Source organism: Monomorium pharaonis, chromosome 8 (assembly GCF_013373865.1).
Source record: "Monomorium pharaonis isolate MP-MQ-018 chromosome 8, ASM1337386v2, whole genome shotgun sequence".
NCBI classification, from domain to species: Eukaryota; Metazoa; Arthropoda; class Insecta; order Hymenoptera; family Formicidae; genus Monomorium; species Monomorium pharaonis.
In genome coordinates, this window is record NC_050474.1 from 19,585,224 (window position 1) to 19,604,102 (window position 18,879).

General features: G+C 45.8%; 1 protein-coding gene across 2 annotated transcripts in view; it reads right to left on the reverse strand.

Moving 5' to 3' along the window:
- Positions 1–6,209, reverse strand: part of LOC105838792 (dipeptidase 1) — an 84,232-nt gene extending 78,023 nt beyond the window's left edge. Inside the window, exons 1-2 of one of the 2 annotated variants that reach the window (XM_028190319.2) lie at positions 6,000–6,209; positions 1,298–3,631 (exon numbers count right to left, since the gene is read on the reverse strand). In XM_028190319.2, the coding sequence (XP_028046120.1) occupies positions 1,298–1,422 (125 nt within the window). In that variant the 5' untranslated portion in view covers positions 1,423–3,631; positions 6,000–6,209. Of the gene's footprint in view, positions 1–1,297; positions 3,632–5,908 lie in introns of both variants that reach the window. The other variant, XM_028190318.2, reaches the window with a different exon arrangement.
- Between the last annotated feature and the right edge of the window lie 12,670 nt (positions 6,210–18,879).

Here is an 18,879-nt window from a genome sequence, read left to right on the forward strand (position 1 = left end):
TTATATAAACCATCTTATTGCTACATAAATTATCTACGAATTGAAAGGTATTCCGATTATTCTATTGTTAATAGGACAATTCCTAACCTTAATTTCTTTAATATCCCGTGGACGTGTGTGTTTTCTTTGATTATTATGTCAGATATCCAGAATCACTCCGCTTTAGCTGAATATGACGGAATATGACATCGGTGCTCGGACTAATAAGATCGGCTAATAGAATTGGCCTGCTTAATAGAATTGTCGGCAGCGAAAGCACGGATGCAACGCGTTGTAGTAAATCGGACACGACGGACGTTCCTTTGAAGTTTAATTCCCGGTGTAATTAGAGTCACGCCCGGCCATACAAAGTCGACCGTGCGCGTCGTTACGACGACATTGTTCTCGCCGGCTGTAAATTCGTGTCTCGCGGTACCACGACTAACGATTATACGATGGGATTCAAGTTATTCGTTGAATTTTCGACGCAGCGTTTTTCGCTGCTCGTCAACCTGACAAAGGGGAACGAGATACGCGCGAACTGGGACGACGCGGTATTTCTACCGGCTTTCGTGAATTGCATCGCGAAAGTTTTCACGAGAACTTTTGTTTCATTCGGAAACGGAATCCGACATTATTTCGTTTTTGAATTTGGTGTCAAGGATTTTTGCCACGGTGCAAACAAAACGCTTTGATATCGCGGATTTGTGCGCGTCATTAATGAATGTTCTATTGTTCCAAGGCTGATATTAATAATACTAATTGAAACGGCTTTCTGACATCTCTGACAACGTAGCCCGCAGATTTTCGCGCGAGTTCCCCTTCTCTATTTTCTTTGCGAACGCAAATTATACCAGCTAGTTTGGCGCATATTTTCCGCTTGTAACTGCTTTGTGAAATATTGCGGGGCGGAAATGGCTGCGGGCGTAACATATACACAATTCACAAGTCTACCGTCCGCAAGTTTTGCGATTACAGATAAATTAAAGTGATAATAAAAACAAATTATGAACAAAATTTACTTGACGTCTATTGCAACTCGAGTCTTTTTTGCTATTAGATGAAGTATTGTTATATACAGAGCAATCTTTTGGTAACGAGAGATCCTCTGACGTCGACAATTTCTTGCTTAAGTATACTTGCTTAAGTCATGTATATTTTTTAATAAAATTGGTTTAAAAATATTTATGCAAAACATTTTAAAATGTAAAATTCCAGTGATATTCGTGTTTTAATTGTTCTATTGGAATTTTGAATGGTCTATATTGGGTAGCTTGCGATTCGGGAAGTATCCGGTTTACACGGGACTTAAACTTACCCATCTATCAGTGGCACGTCCCTTAGAATTCTGCGAGCTGCCGCGAGGCGATCTCCTGCGTGGGCCGCGAGCAAGATCCTCGTCAGTAGCTGACCAAGGACCATCACGCCCACCACCATCCTCATCCTCCTCCTCGCTGGACCCGCAGCGTGTCCTTACTAATGTCCTCATGCCATCACCGTTAACCCACCGGCTCACCCGCAGCACTTTCTTCAACCGGGTTGCAGGATCGCCGGGATGTAACAGGATCGTGGATCCTCCGTCTCGAATTGCGCGTCTCTCTAATTAACTTCCCCGAAAGGATCACTTAGCGCGGTCATATTCTTAATCGATAATTATAAGACGCGTTCCCACGACAAAGATTGATCTTAACTTCTGGATTTATCGAGGATTCTCTCTCCCAAGCTCGCTGACTACTTCGTAAGATCTTAACAGCAAGAATTCGGGAGGGATTCGATAATGTTTTTCATTGATAAGATCGGCCGGGGCCACGCACTTGATTTTATCATCGCACACGTGGCAACGCTCCCTCTCCTCTCTTCCCTCCGGGATAACAGAGTTCAAGGATCAGTGCTCGCCTTCCTCTTCAACTGGCTCCTCTTATCTTCGGCGCATTCGTCTTCACACATCCTCGAGCCCAACCCAATTTCTCACGTCCAGCGGGCCTTGAAGGTCCCACCTTTTCCACTGTCGCGATAGCTACTATTGGTCCTCCCTGCCTTCGTTCCAGCCAACCTTTTAGATTAACCTTCCGGCTCTCTCATCGTCGACGCAGCTACTCCGCGCTTCTTGTTCCTCTCGTCTTTCTTGTCCTTCGAGTGAAATGCTCTCTTTGTCCGACTGCGTGCCACTCGCTTCTACCACTTAATATCTCCGTGCCGCAAAGCCAACCGTTCTTAATGCGGTCGCCGGTCTTTGAGCACAGCGTCGCAACACGTTTCAACCGGTTTATTCAACTCGTGCCGTCTTTCTGAAATTCTTTCGTTCGCTTTTTCAGAATTAATCTTCCGAAACGCGTTCTCTGTTGAAGCGCCGCCGTTTGTCCCTGCTGCTGTCGCTCGCTCAAAGGTCTGCAGGTTTGTTTGTTTTTTTTTTTGCCGGCTTCACCCCGGACCGATGAAGAAATCAATTACTCGACGAGCTTCCTCTTCGATCGAACTTAATTCTTAATCGCTCGCAAAAAAATGCACTTCTTTTCTCACATCGACCTCACCTGCTGCAAATTCTCCGAAGGCTAAGATGACTTTCGAAGCTCCGAGTCGCCTCAGGGATTTGCTCGCTCGATAGTTTGATCAAGGAGACAGGCTTTCAGAGGTTTCTCTGTCCGACCTTGCGTCCTCTTTCTATCCGCTCTTAAGGATTGAAGGCCTCCCCCTCTCTTCTTTTCTCTTATCGAGCAGGGCCCTTATCGACTTCTTCGTCGGCGCTCGAGAGACGTAGAGCCGGTCGGTAATCGAAGACACGTCGCCCACCTTTCACAATCCTCCACCGGTGTAAAGTGCCGCTGGTTGAAACCACTTAAGCTTTGGTTATCGATGTCGATGGTCTTTAATTTACGCCGGCACCCTCCTCCCCCCGGGCTCGTACTCAACGCTACACTTTGATCGAGCTATCCGCAACGGGTGTATTTAAGGAAATTGAATTCCAGTTAGCCGAGAAGCTCTGTTAGTAATTAAGGCATCTCGAATGTCGAATCTTCTCGCCGTCTTTTACCGTTTCTCTTGCCTCCCTAGCTCTCGCGTTCTACTCGCGCGGCGCTCCCGTGCCACCTGCAGCTGAGACTTTCACAGGATCGGCACCTTCCTCCTCGGGGGTGCCTCGCGCTCGTCGGAGGACGGTCCCACAGGCGGTCTCCGCTCGTTACGTTACGTCTCGAAGAGATTAATTAGAGCGACGAGAGCGCAGACGTCGTACTACCCGAGCGCGAAGACCTCTCCTTCTTTACACTCCCGCGGTCGGGGATCAGTGTCCCGGCATGTTTTCTGATACGCGATCCATCTTCCGGTATTCTCGTGCGACGCACGGTTCTCTTTCTCTCTTTCTCTCTCTATCTCGCTTTCGAAGAGTCGATTCCCTCGCCTCGTCGTTGTCATTAAATCACTTGGATCGGCGACGGCGTTTCATAATCGCGCGGCTAATGTCACTGTCACACAACGTGGCTCGTAAATCCGTCGCGATTAGTTCGGCACTCGATTAAGTTCCGCGATTAATTACGCACTTTGGAAACGCGCCGGGATAGATCTCACGATGGCGCCGCGGCCAGCGGCTTCGACGTCACTCGGAAATGGATCGCCTTGCTCCTCGCGGCCCGGATATTTTCTAACTTCCGCTGACCTGTAAGAGGGTAGATTTTTCTAACTCGCGGCTCTCGCGAAGAATTATCGCGTGGAGGAAAATCTTCGACGACGGGAATATTCTAGGTCGGCGAATTCGTAGTTGCGAGCGGTGGTTGAATTTAAATTACCGGGAAGTTGTTTTTTTTTTTTTTTTTGCAATGCACGTATATTCGTTGTGTCGTGTTTTTTTTGAGAAACTACAAACTCGATCGAATTGCATTTTAAAATTTGTACGCCAACGTCGTCGCGACTGGACCGATAGCGTGCAGGTCGTAATAAAAAATTAACATTCGCATTAACAATTTGTATCTGCGAACGCGAATGTGTCCGTGTATCGAAATTAACGCCACTCCCGGGCAGAATTTTCGGTCTATCTCTCTAGTAATAATATAATTATCTCCTCCATTAATGTCTTACTCTCGTCAAAATTAATAGAGACCAGATTGGTTGGCATCGCGTCGGATTACGGAAAGGCGATCAAGTCGGCGTGCACCAGGCATCAGATATAATTGATGACTATAATCCGTTCGTCACTGTTATTCCCGCGGGCATTATACCGTCGCAACATTTCGCGTTACCGGGGGAGGGGGGGGGGGAACGTCACGACTATAATTCCCCGATAATCATCTCCAAAACCCGTCCCTTCTTTTTTTTGGCATACGTAATCTCATTGTGGCCGTCACGCTGGACGCGTAATCTTCTTAACGCGGGCGCGGTACAGTATTATAATTTGGCAGCTTATGGGAGGATCGGCGCGGGGCGCAACGCGCGACGGCTCGTAGCAACGAGACCGTAAATGTCGATTGCGACTAATGAGTTGGCTTGTTCATAATTATCGGGCAGACGCACCCGGTTATCGCCGTGTTAACACGGTATTTATCCGCCGGTGATTAATTAATGCTAATGGCATTAACGACGTCGCCGTCTTTGCCGCGGTTCTTTGCCGCGCGCGTTTGCGTATGTGCTCTTTAATACGACCGGTATTGCCGATATTCCGCGTTCGTTTTCCGCTCGAAGGAGATTCTGAGATAGCCGTTCGCACGACGCGTACGTTTCCAAAGCTCGGGTGCTAACGATCGATTCGAGAATTCATTTGACGAGCGTCTCCCGTATCAATCATTCATACCTGTGTCCTGTCGATTAATTCAATAACGTTTTTTTAATATATAGAAAAAATACGGCAGGTTTGGACGTGCAGCATCGTGAAAAAAAAGTTCGGAACAATTTTACATATTATTTATATAGAGCGGATATGTTTATCTAACATCTGCCGTTGTTTGTCTATTCGAGTTTAATAATGAAAAAACTGATGTCACATACAGAGAAGCGCAACGAAATTTCGCGTTTTCCATCGTCGCGAATGCAGGTCACACCGGTGATTCGAACCTCGTCTCCTTTTTTTTGCAGCTCGTCGTTCGAGCGTTTTTTTTTTCTTTTTTCGTTCGACGGCGTTAATTGACGCGAGGAAACTTCTCGTCGACGCCGTGAGTTTAATATTCGAAGACGCGCGCGCGAACGTTCGTATTTTAGCGCGACGCGGAAAAGTGACAAGTTAATTTAACGACCGGCGAGACGTACAACTATCGCAGATACCGGTAGACTTTTTCGCGAAAGCGGAGACGAACACGCGAATCGACACGCGGATGCATCTGACAGTTGCGTTTCTTCGGTAGACATTTCGATCGTTTCTTTCAACAAGGTGTCGTCGAATCGCCGTGAAGTCGCTGGAATTGCCTTCGACGAAACTTGGGCGCCCGCAAAGGCAAGTTACACCAGCTGCTTGTACGCGAAATACGCAAGCGGGGGGGGGGAGGGGTCAAACGCGAATGATTATCGTCATTCGGTTGACGTGCAAACGGTCGCGCGTTTCTTCCGCCGGGATTATTCTGCCGCACCACAATCTTCCCTGTCAACTTACATCCCGCAAGATACTTGCGGATATTCCGAAATTTTTTATCACGATTTCTTTTTACGCGCAACACCCTGCGACGAAGGGTGCTTGATTTAAATAAACGCGAACCTCCGCGAGATCTTATCGCGGGCGTATCTCCGTCCGCCTCTGCGCACCTACAAAAATTCGACGGTCGTCGTCGTCGTTGTACCGCGGGACGGTTCACGTCTCGTAAAAGTCACCCGCGCGCGGATGCTGGGCGCGTCTGTTCCGCTCATAAAAAGTCACAGAAGTGCCTGCCGATATAAGATCCTCCACGCGATCTCTCCTCGCGCGACCGGCCGCGGGGGAAAAACTTTTTCCGGTATAAGTTTCGTTCCTTACGGGAGAGCGAGATTACGAGATCCTGTTTACGGGATCCGGCTCCGGCGGGATCCGAAGTACGCCCTCGGAATTTCGTACGTGATCCTCTAACCTCACGCTCTCCTCTCCGACGTGCGGTGCGCCAGGGTCGGCGCAATCACGACCGGATGTACCGATGAAGAAGGGGTGGGTTCCGTCGGGTGGGTGCGTCGCGACGCGGACGACGGCGCGGATCGTGCCGTTGCTCGCGGTCCGGAGTTGAAGACCCGACTGGATGGAAACGCACGCAGGAACTCCGACGTACACGGAGGGCGCAGGCGCCGTCCCTCCGCGATCTTCTTCCGTTACACGGTGGCTGCCCCGCGACGCCCCGCGCCGCGACGCGCATCCCCCGTCGCGACGATGCCGCTGGTACCTTTCAAAGTGTCGCTACCCCTCTTTGACGTCGCGTCTCGATCTTAGGCCGAGCACGCGCCACCTTCTTTCTTCCGCTATCTTTGCCGAATCCTTCCCCCCCCCCTCCTCCCCCCTTCGCGCGAGGGGTGCATACGTGCGCTCCGACACGGTACATATGTGTCACAAAGATTGTACACACGGTTTACCGAATCGGATAAGCCCCGCGCGTGCTTAAACTCGCGCTGCCACCCCCGGCGCGTGTCCAGGTTTCACCTCGGATATTTATGATACTATTACCCTCCGCGCGGTAGAGCGGCGCTTCATTCGTTATCGCTGCACTCTCTCGCGGAACAGATCAGCGTATTTTCAGCGGGGATACGTGTACACGCTTAAAGCCAGCTTTCTTACCGATTCCAATTCCTATACAGCAAAATATATATATCTGAGATGTAATAAGATACTTTTGTGCTTACAGTTTTTAATTAATTTTAAGATATCTTATATCCAGATGCTTATAGAATCCTTGCGAGACGCCATTACTTTATTTCACGTCTGTGAAAAGGTATCTCTGCAGCATTTGCATGTAATATCGTCGGTATTGGCAGTTAAACTTTTTATTTTACTTAACTTTGCTTCATATTTATCTTGAGATATATATTGTAATCATTAACATAATTTATGCAACACATATTTTAAGATAAACTTTAGACTATCTTAAATATAAGAATTAAGAATAAGAGAATTTAATAAAAATCAAATATCGCATTTGAGATAAAATTATTATGACTTTTTAGTACTTTGGAGATATCTCAGAAACATTCTTAAGATATTTCGACAGTGCTATGCAATATTCTGACAATATGGATATTTTCAGGATATCTCTGTGATATATTTTGCTGTATTCTATCTCGGGGAGATTAACATTGTGCTTCAGCAAAGTGCATTACAAACGTTTTATTTATCGATCAAATTTTCGTGAGAGGTGAATTAGTGAAGTTTTCTCGATTACTCGGAACTGTCCGAAGTGAAATTTCTTCCCTTCGCGCGAACGCGTCAAGCTTCCGGTCGTATACAAGTTTTACAAGCGGACTTACTCGTTATACTCGCGTAAAATAGCGAGAGAAAAAAGGGAGGATATCCTTTACGCTCGGGTTACAGCTTGGTCCTCCTTCCTCGGCCGGAATTACCCGGCACTCCCGAAGATGCGTCCGTAGCCTCGCAATTTTTATATCGACCCGTCGCTGCCAAACGACGAGAACTTTTACTCGCGCTCGGCGCGGTGCGCGGCTGGATGCGGGGCGCCTCTAATTAAACACGGGAGAGGAGTACATCCGTTAAGTTACGGCGCGTTTTTATTTCCGGCGCGCGCGCGCGTTGCTGGTATCGCGGGCTGCATTCGTCGGCTACGCGAATTCAGTCTCTAAGTTTCCCCTCGGACAGCGCGCGCCGGGAATTATTACTCGGGAAGTTCTTCGCGAGGTGAAGTTGTCAGGTACCTGCGTCATTGTTATGTATCGTGCGGCAACTTTATATCGTATCTCACTTCGACTTCCGACGTATCGCGATGTAACGCTGTCTCGTTGATGGTCGCTGTTTCCCCGGGAGCACGGAGAAGAGTGGCTGCGTGCAGTTTTATCTTTTATATTTCGATGGAAACGCGCGCGCGCGCGCGTGTCTTTCTTTCACGAAGGGAATATCTTCTTCGACGGTTTCGTATTTGTATCTTATTTCGTCTCGAGGACCACCGAGTCTTTACCAAAGGATACGCCGGGTTCCTGTCTCGTAGATACAAGACCATTGCTTCGGTTACAAGATTCCGATCCCCTTTTGCCTTTCCTTCCGCGTGCCAACCCCCGTATTTCAGGCCGCGATATCTATGTTAGCCGCAGATTGGCCTTGAGAATAAAATGTCCGCGAAGAAGAAGAAGAAGAACAGAGGGAACAGCAATAGGAGGATTCTGCATTAACGTCTCCGTGGGGGGAAGAGCGCGTGCGGGCTACAATTTCGTAAATTACTTTACGCCGTTGCGCGAGCTTTTGTATAGATAATAACGGAGCGAGGGAAAATTTTTGCGGCAGAGACGGAAAATATGTCGAGAAATAATTTCACATATTTGTCTCTCTTTCTCCCACGCGGGAAGGAAAGACTGGACGGAATTATTGTTATATTTAATTAGCTCCATGGGAGATACGAGAAAGCGCTAAGGCTGCTAAGTGCAGCCTTGACGCTGCAGATGATTTAATATTCTGTTGACTCTTGTAAAGGTAGAATTAACGGAAAAGGACTCGAGTCGTGTTAGATAGTCATGACACGTCAATCGTTGAGAGAGAGAAAGAGAGAGAGAGAGAGAGAGAAACGTTGAAGAGAATTTTTCAAGTTCCAATCGGGAGATTATGCGGATGACCAGTCGAAAATCCGTAAAACGAACCGAAGTGTTTGCAGAGGACGGATCTAATTTCGCGTGTATCACCATGATAAACGGATCTCCATCTGAGAGAGAGAGAGAGAAAGAGAGAGAGAGAGAGTGATGGGAACTCTATTCGTTCCTCCGAGCCATCTCTATCGAGTTATCCTTTCGTTAGCTCGGCCTAATCTCCCTCTTCTCGGTTGCCTCTCGCCACGCTCTCGTTCGTCTCTCACTGGCCCAATGCAAATTTCGAAAAGCCTTCGGCTCTGGCCATAAATCAGGTTAACGTTATCCAGGTTCGCCCGTCGGCTAACCGGAGTCGTGCGCGCTCTATGTGCACGTCACATAGAACAGGCGCCGTCATCACGATCTCACGTTGGCTTGGCCTCTTTTCCGCTCGAGTCCATCACGATTGCGGTCATCGCGATTATGATAACGATAATAGGATGGAATGGTCGCCCACGGCGTTTTGATGTCCCGTCACTGTAGTTGAAACTATTAATTGTTATTGTGATTATAGCATCTCGATTATTATCAATCCGATATCTTGACAAAAAAAAAAATACAGAACGGATATGTTTGAAGATGTTTGCGGATATGTTTGCTTTTTGATTGTATTAAACTGCAGTTCCATTAATAAGTATCTTTTGCAAAAAAAAAAGCGAAAATGCATGGAATACGAAACCTCGTGCTTAGTTAACATAATTTAAAAAGATTTGCTCGTCAGAGTTGCTCGATAGTAAGAGAAACGTAACGTACGCTTCCACTCGTCAGTTTAATATTATAGCAGAGGTTTTATTTGGACTTAGAATACAAGAATTATTTCCGGTCCCGTTTCCTCATAATTTTCGACTCGATTGGCGTCAGCCGGCTAACCCGATATTCGACGCACAAAGTCAGAAGCAGCCTCGGCGCGGAGCACAACTGCCCGGCGACACTCGATTATTGGGAAGAAATAGCGTGAAAAGAATAGATAAAGGACGCCAAGGAATATAATACAACCGGCAAGAAATTCCGCCTGGCACGAAGTATCTCTAGCTGGCTTTCGATCGACGCTGCGCCGTGTGAGACTTACATATACACACAACGGTGGGGGCGTTATCGGATCGAATTCAATTTTGGCGTAGAATAAAAACGACGACGAATGTAGGAATATCGGGTCACGGGTAAGCAAGGGGCTCGCGAAGAGACACAAGTGGTAAATTCTGCAGGTGCAATGGATACCGCGAGGAGTTTGCTTTCTTTCATCAAAGAGGCGTTTCGAACTATCGAATTGTCACTCATTTGTCTTTGACGAAGGGCTCGCGCGAAAATTTTTACTTGAAAACTTAATAAAAAGAACTAATCGAAACATTGAACGTCGCGCAACATAGATAACGGATATTAATTGAGATGCTCGGCGCGGCGGTATTTGTAGCCGTGAATGCGGAAAAATGAACTGGCTTTCTGGCAAAGCTTCTTACATCAAAATCTATGAGTAGAATAATAGCATAAGCTGTCTTCCTACCGTTTTCTCGATAAATCTTCTTCGTCTCTAAAAATTGAAAATTTTGACCAAAAAAAAAAAAAAAACGTATCGCGTTGTTTAAGCGTCATAAATTTTATTAGTTTGGTTAGACGAGTTAAAAGAGTTATATGAATTTTATTTATCTTAAAATCTCTCTTTCCTCTCTCTCTCTCTCTCTCTCTCTCTCTCTCTCTCTCTCTCTCTCTCTCTTGACAAACATTACGCCTCGGCTCTTCGCACAGGAATTATTTTGTGATTACAGGAATTGTATTGTGACAATAATTATAGCAAGAAAATGGTACTTTCTAACGCACGATCGAGACGTAAGGTACCATTATAAGCTGCCGTCCATTATGCCGGAATAACTGCTCGCGATAGCAGGCGACACTCGATTATTGAGAGAAATAGCGTGAGAAATATGAATAAAGCCGGGCATATATTGCACGACCTGTACGGCATTGTGCAGCGATTCGCATGGTACTACCGGCGTATCTTCGAGTATTCGATTGTAATTAGAATTTATTGCGACAGAACGGACGGCGCCAATACACAAAAGATGCTTTGCATTGCCAGTTGAGAGAGATCGGGAGGGGGGGGGGAGAGGCCACGAAATCGTGCAATTTATTGTAAAAAATAAAAACGAAAACGTATTAGTGAATTTATTCGCCTCGATGGTAAATTTTCTGTCTCTTTGATCACGCTATCGATACAGCGTAACAATTTGTAACGACGACAATTTACTTTTTCCATTTTTTTTTTTTTACGTCGATCAACGGTATTGAAAATTATTCAATTTTCGCGTGAAAACCCAGTATTTTCACACACAGGTGGGCGCGGGAATGGAAAGAGCACCGCCTGCCCCGCCGTCATTAAAATACGCGACGATGAATCGAAATTCCCTCTCCCACCTGCCCCCGACAGGGATATTTTCACGGCTCATAATATACGGCTACAGCGCCGGGCTATCTCTTCAAATTGCGTCCACGCCCAAAGTGGCGATCTCGGCGTAATAACGACATTGGCCGGGCGTTACGCGATACCTACCATTAGCCTCATCGACCGAATATCGATTGACCCGCGCACTGTGCGCGGCCAGAAGTGAGTATTCGATGAATTCCGGAGGGGATGGAGGGGAGAGAGAGAGAGAGAGAGAGAGAGAGAGAGAGAGAGAGAGAGAGAGAGAGAGAGAGAGAGAGAGAGAGCGACGAGAAAACGATTGTAGTCGGGAATACAAGATGCCGATGATTTTTCATGTCGTCCCGCGCGCGTGAATTATTCATCGGTTGTGATAGGCATAAGAAGAGTCGCGAGCTCGGGATGAAAATGTTCCTCGGGATGTGAGCACAGCGCGAACGTAGCTCCCGAATCGTACACTTTAAGACAGCTTTGCGATGTCGTCGCGGCGGTCCGCCTCGCGTCTCACGTCGTTAACCCCGCGTCGTGCGTAACGCGGTAAGAGATATTTTTTTAATGGATATTCCCGGTAATGCAGTTAGTGTCATAACTGACAACTCTGTTTTGGCCTTTTAATGAGGAAAGGATTTAAAAATAAGATTGATGCACTTTCGGAACTGCGACAGTGCCGACAATTAAGAGAGGCAAAGGGATTATGTTGGTCGCGTAGATTGCGCTTGTAGCTCAATATACGCTGTCGAGTATTGCAATAAACTTAGTCTAAGAGAGAGAGAGAGGGGGAGAGACAGGGAGAGACAGGGAGAGACCGGGAGAGACAAGGAGAGACAAGGAGAGACAAGGAGTGACAGGGAGAGACAGGGAGAGAGGGAGAGACAGGGAAAGACCGGGAGAGCCGAAATTATACATAAGGCTCCGATTGTCTCACTCAACTGATCTACGGAGAGCGAAGGTACTTTGTAGAAAATATTCTCTCTCTACGAGCACGATTTATAAATTATTATACCGTCTGCTTTCGTTCCGCAGTGATTTCGTTTCGCCGTTTTATCACCGGGAGCCTTGGGATACAGCCGTTGGAAAAGTCGTTTGTTCGGGCGCGATTCATCTATCTGCGGGAGCTGCACCCGCTGCCGCCGCCGCAGCCGCGAGACGGAAGGCGAAAGACGGCGTAGCGGCGTTTATTTCCGCGCATAACGCAAACCCTTCTCGTATAGAGACGCGAGCGGACCATTGCAGGTGGCAGATTGCGTCGCTGCGGAGTCGACGTGTCGCACCTATGAGAAATTACCTAGTGGCATGCGGCGCGGTTCTCAAGCACCTGTCTAACGACGCATTTCCATATACACGCGCGCGTAGCCCTGGCCCTACACACGAGGCTTCCCTTGTGCATAACTCCCGTGCCCATGTACACAAGTCGATGTCTGCCCCGCAAACATGCTCGTGACAGCACCGTGAACCCGAAACAAGATCCTTCTTGAGTCTAACGGCTTAAGTGCGGCACCTGCCGCGCGCGCGCGCGCTGGCGCCGCAGGCTTGTGTGAATGCACCTTTACCTGCTCCAAGCCTGCGAAGCAGGGCGGTCGGTGGTAGATGGGGATGAGGGCAAAGGAGAGCCCGGTGAGAGACGAGAATGGAACCGTCTGCGATTCGGGGGTCTACTACTACGATCGATTATCGATAAATGCCTCGTGGAATGCTCCCGATGGTCTTGATTGTTAGACGCGGCCTCTTCAGCGCCGATTAACGGCCTGGCACTGTCGTAACCATCTTCGGCGCGAAGATAGATGCATCTTGGAAATCGTAATAAATGGCGCGAGCAATCTCTCTCTCTCTCTCTCTCTCTTTTTCTCTTGATATTTATTGCGAGTTGCCATGTAATCAGGTTAATAAAAGCGCAAGCCTCGTTACGTTTATCACCGCGAATGATTACTTTATCACTTCAAGTGGCCCTTTGCGTTTTCGAGTGATTCACTTAATGCAACAATTTGCGCTGCATTCAACTTTGAATATGCAGTAAAGGTAAATGACGTATTTTAAGCATGTGAAATTTAATTCACACGCTTATGTTATCCTAACACTTAAATTTTATCTCGGCAATTCGTCAAAAAGAGAGAGAGAGAGAGAGAGAGAGAGAGAAAGTGAAAGCAAATCCGTAGGATTTATATCAGGCAACATTACAATGCAATTTACGGGTATAACACGCGATCAATTATCGATAAATCGTTTGCAGGTCGCGTTTTCAATGTTCCCGACCGTTATGTGGATTCCCTTCAGTTTTGGGGAGTGTTAGCCGACCGGAGTGCAAACATTTCACATGGCAGCCGACTGGATTCTTTCCAGTCACTTAGCACGACGGGGAAGAAAAATAGACCGGCGCGACGATTTATAGATTTTCTTTACGCCGCGAAAAATTTCACTTCTGCCGTTGCGCCACAACACCAATCTCCACTTAACGCCGGTCAAATTTTCCGTTTGATTATTTGAGAACAGTGAAACTGAGAAGCTGTACGTAGAAGAGAAGGGTGCAAAATTTTAATTACAGAAGGGAAAAAAGATAAGGTTTAAAGGTTATTTTCAACTAGATCTCTTTACTCGTCGAAAAGTTGTTTAGAACTTTGATCAATAAGGAAGAAACGTAAAAGTAGCTAATGAAACACGTTTGACTGGAGAGTGGCAGCGCGCGTTTTCTTCAAAGTTGGAGTCGCTCTGAACATGGAGAGACATACATGCAAATGCGCTTTGGGAAAAACACCTTGTTGTTTGCTGCAACGATCCGCGCGCACAACAACGGGAATCTTCTCTTTTTTTTTCCCCTCTCGACTCGGTACGAATTCGTTAATGGCCAAAAGGAAATGCTCGTTCTTTACTTTCGCGAAGTTGCTCCTCACCTTTCCTGTTGTTCCCCAACTTTGACCCAGATAGAGTCGACGGCGCCGCTGGCGAACAAGTACAGGCGGGCAGAAATTGTTCCTAATTGTTAAATGCTGTTTTCCTACGACCTTCTACATTCTTCTCATTATCATCTTTAAACTGCACAGCGCAGATAAGGCAGTTTCTGTCGCTTAAATTTTGAGCAACGGTCTTAAAGGAAAATTCACAGGGACAGGATGATATTCGCTAAGGCGGGATAAAATCCGTCGACAGATTAGCGCAAAGTTGTAAAAGAAATGCGCGCAAGCGCGCGTTTCTTCGATTTCTCGATGTAAAATTGTCCCTCTTTCGAGAGAATGCAATTTTAAGAATCCGCGAAGGAGAAGTAAATCCCAGATAATCCACGTTGCATCCGCGATCCTTAATCAAATCGACTTTGATACGATATCAGCTTTTATGTCGTAAGTATACATAACGATACGGCGCGGTATCTCTCGCCGCGCAAGACGATAGATCCATTTGTCAAGATTCGACGTGTCGTGAATTATGATCGCTCTCTTTCCCCCTCTCCCTCCGCCTGGCAGCGCTCACAATTCATCCACTTCTCATATCCGCGAGATTCCTCCGCCGATCCTTCTCGCCGCTGGTTTTATCTCTCGCATCTCCTCCAGTAGGAAAACGAGAACGGAGGATAGGAATAAGCGCTGGACCAAGTGCGCGCCGGCCAATGCATGCTGATAAACCCGTCGGACGAATTTAAATCCCGTGATGGCCTCCTACCCCCCTCCCCCTCTCCCCCGAGCTCCCTCTGGATCTGTGCTCCTCGATATCCTGGATCCTTCGCGTTGCAACAATTCCTTCATCCGCCGCCGACGCCGCCGCTGCGGCTTAAATGTATCACGCCGGACGATTTATTAACCCATTTCACGGGCAGACATTGCGAACTTTGGAGGATTTCGTCGAGATAGATACCGATAACTTTCCACGTTGAAACGCGCGCGCCGACGTCTTCGTGCTCTTGGCGGAGCTTTCGTGATTGCGATGCCGGCCATTTTCCCGGCGAGAATATTTGCGGATCTGATGGATCGCCCGCGGTACCTCGACACCAGAGAACACTCCGGCATAAATAATATTTTCGTTGCGTACCTTGTGAGGCGTTTTATTGAAATTGCAGAGAACGTGATAAATTTCTGCGGCGGTTGAGAATGGATTTTTACACTTTGCAACTAACTTGTCACTCATCCCACGGAAAAAAAATTAACCACCATAGCTAAAATTTAAATATAGTAGCTAAATTTGCGGTAATATAGGGACACCTAAAATTTTAGCTGCAAGATCTATTTTATTTAGCTGATAGTATATGACTGTAGCACACAAACATTTAACTACAGTACACATTGCAATGAATCGCGCGCATGAATTAGCTATAAGAGACACAAATTTTGCTGTCATTGCAAATATTTTAGGTCTGGAGTTCTTTCTTTTCCACTCGAGCAACAAACACGTTGTTGCATCAGACGCCATGTTCTCGAAAATTCTAATAACAGTCTTCTAATTATCATACAATAGCCGTAAGCTATAAAGTACGTATATAGTAAGACGAAAGCAGTAATAATTACTATATACATATAATTATAGACGAGCAATAACAGAATGGTAGACAACGATATGTCTTGCATCGACACGCATCACTGATGGTGTGGTGTATCATCATCCTTTGTAGCATCGATGACAACTACGCCGCTGCGCCGTCAATGTTTTATTTTTCATTAAAAAGAGCGCGCACATTTTGGTCGACAAAAACAAACGCTTGTTGTGTGTCATACTTAAATGTTTAGCTCGCAAAATTAATTCTTTGATTTTCGTACAAATATCGACATGTTTGTGCTGAGTGAAACATATCAATTAGCTGGGGTAGCTAACTGTATGTAGCTAAACAAAATGATTATGACGTAGATATGCGTAGTTTGCTACCACATCGAAACATTAGTAACAACAGTAAATTTGTTAGTTATAGCAGCAAACATTGTTACAGCAAACCACAGATTAGCAGTGGGAGAGAATTTTTTTTCCGTGCATTTATGAATTGAAAACACACAGTTTCATTTATTTTGTAATTTATTCGGCGCTGTAAGGAATGACAGAAATATTAATATCCATATGTGCCTTTCTGATTACCACTCTCATTAGTAGAGTTTGCGTCAATGAATGAGATACTTTGCTCGTTAAATTAAAAGCGTATTAAAATAACAGCCGGTTGAAAGTATTCCCGAGTAAGTGGCCCGACATAATTAACGTTACTGAAACACAAAGCCCATCCTCGTTTACAATTATTATCGAAGCTTGCAAATACGCGCAAACACAATTTTCCGTATTAAAAAAAACATCTCTGTTTTATACTTTCCCGAGACATCTTCACTGTGTGCCAATGATGTAAAAACTTTTTAAATCACCAGATCGTTTCTAACTTGAAGATATCAGCGCGGAAAATTTTTAGTTATAAAATAGTTTGTAAAAATAAATTACTAGGCAATTTAAGATGAAAAGAAACAAAAAAATTGTATGCTGCGATACTTTTTACAAGAGCAGCGAACAAAATGACAGGAAAACATAGCGAATTTCAGTAAAATCCCACAGATACCGGAATAGTGGGAGATAATTTTCAGCTTGCGTGCGGGCGCGATCTCGGTGCGGCAAACTAACCACGGAGTTTCGTATAATTTTATTACTTACTTTCGCGTTGTATAGCTAAACCGCTAGTTGCGTTATATTAACAGGTTTATCGGAGGTGGAGATAGATCGCGCTTATCATTAGACTAAATTAATGTTTACAATCAGCTTACGGTTGTCGCCCGCAAACAGGTTGATCGGTGGTGTTTCTCGTAATTTTTAAAGGGAGCTCTTATCTCCGATTATCGCGCCGGGAATAAATGATCGCACTTACTCCCCTTATTCCGGGAGCATACTTTATACGGGCGCGCTTGCACTCTTCCTTGATTGGATGGTCATTGTCGTGTTCGTTTCCTTATCTCGCAGCCAGCGCGACGGCAGAACAATCGCATCGGCAACGATGTGACCAATGTTTCAGCTCGCGAAAACACGTAGTCTTCCGCTTTCCTATCGCATTGTTGCATTCAGTTCCTTCGTTGTTTTCCTCGCGCGACGACGGGATAATTCGCTAATGGAGGGACAACTCGCAATTACTCCGGCGTTGTTCTTATCGCCTTTTGCAGCGACACTTTCTTAAAGTACCTATTGTTATACTTTCCCTCCTTACCTCCCCAGCCCGGCGACATATTTTGCGCGCCGCCCTCCTCGAGAACAACTTTATATCGGAAACCGTCGTCGCTTAATTGTATTAATTAATTAACTACCGGGGAACTACTGGTGAGACCGACTTACGGGCACATTACGGTAACAAGTTTGCGGTTGTGGAAAGACGGAAGTTGCTCTAGGTCAAAGTTGAACACGATGGGGACGTCGAGGCAAGCCATTCAATCCGCAAACAGGATTTATCTTGGCCCGCTCACTCGTCTCGCGTATCCCCATTTTGTCTTTCGCGCCTCTCTTTGTCTTTCTCCTGATTTCCACGTTCAACAAAGAGATAATTTCCTGATGGACGAGCATTCCGAAGTGTTTCATTGGCCCTTCTCGAACTTGACTCGAAACTTCAAAGTAACTCCTAAGTAATTTAATGTGCTGCTTAAAACATAAACCTCCGAAGATTCCCAACTCCCGCGAGGGATCTATTCCAAAGCAACGAAAGAAAAAAGGTCAAATTGTATAATTATTTCATCAGTATTTAGTATTTCAGTATTTTTGTGTCCACAGTCGGGAAACTGAAATCAAAGACGTAACACTTCGGTTCGAAGTTACATGGAGCGACGAAGGAAGAAATGGAACTGGTAATTCGATTCGCAAACACAATTTATTACCTTTTGTTCTCTTACCACGTCGGTCTGTTCTTCTTGCTTCTCTTAGCCTTGAATCACTTTACCCTTTGATCCATTTATCACACTAAAAGACGATTTATTGATGGACAGACATCTGCTGGATCGACTTTCATTTTGCTACCTTTCAAAGTGTCGTTTGCAATTATTTCTGCATTATGTGCTTTTATTTTATAACATTTCTGACTAATTTCCACATTTTTATATTTATATTACATATACAATACTACGTACTAATTGCGACCTTTGCAAATATCTCGAATTAATTGATTTTGTTTGCGGACTCTATCGCACTACCGGAGATATCTGTCCTTTTAATCTTAAAACATGGTAACACCTTTATAGGGTGGCACACCGTGAACGATATAGAGGCGTCAATTCAATCCACAAACAGGATTTATCGTTTCATCTTCTTTCTGCTCTTCGTTTTCGCCATAGATCTCTCGTCCGCCTCGATTTTCTTATCGCCCGGAGAGATTCTCTTCGACGAAGCGATGCTCTCCGAAGATTTCTAAAGTATTTTCTTTCTTTCACCCTTTTTAATCTTCCGGAAATGACGCTTATCCAGAGTCACCATTGTTCGATCTGTATCGTTCGCCCGATTCTACTACACCTTCGGAAAAGGTTTCGATCAATACAGTAAATTGAAAATGGAGTTTATAGCGCCTAACGTTGACATATTGTCGACGAACGTGTTACAATGTCGTGGAAGTCCTGGCCGCATTAACGGATTACGCGTGCTCACGCCTAAAGCTAAGTCGATTCTACCTGAATAATCGATCCATTATCCAGCCCGCGAGATAGGCGCATCGCTTCCAGGCGCATTGAAGGATCCTTTCCAATGTACACACACGTCCTAATCCTCGCTTCTAAGAAATTACTTTCACGAATCGCAGCCATGCCGGGAGAAATTAGTACCGCTTGTAAATTATTCTTAAGTCGGAGAAT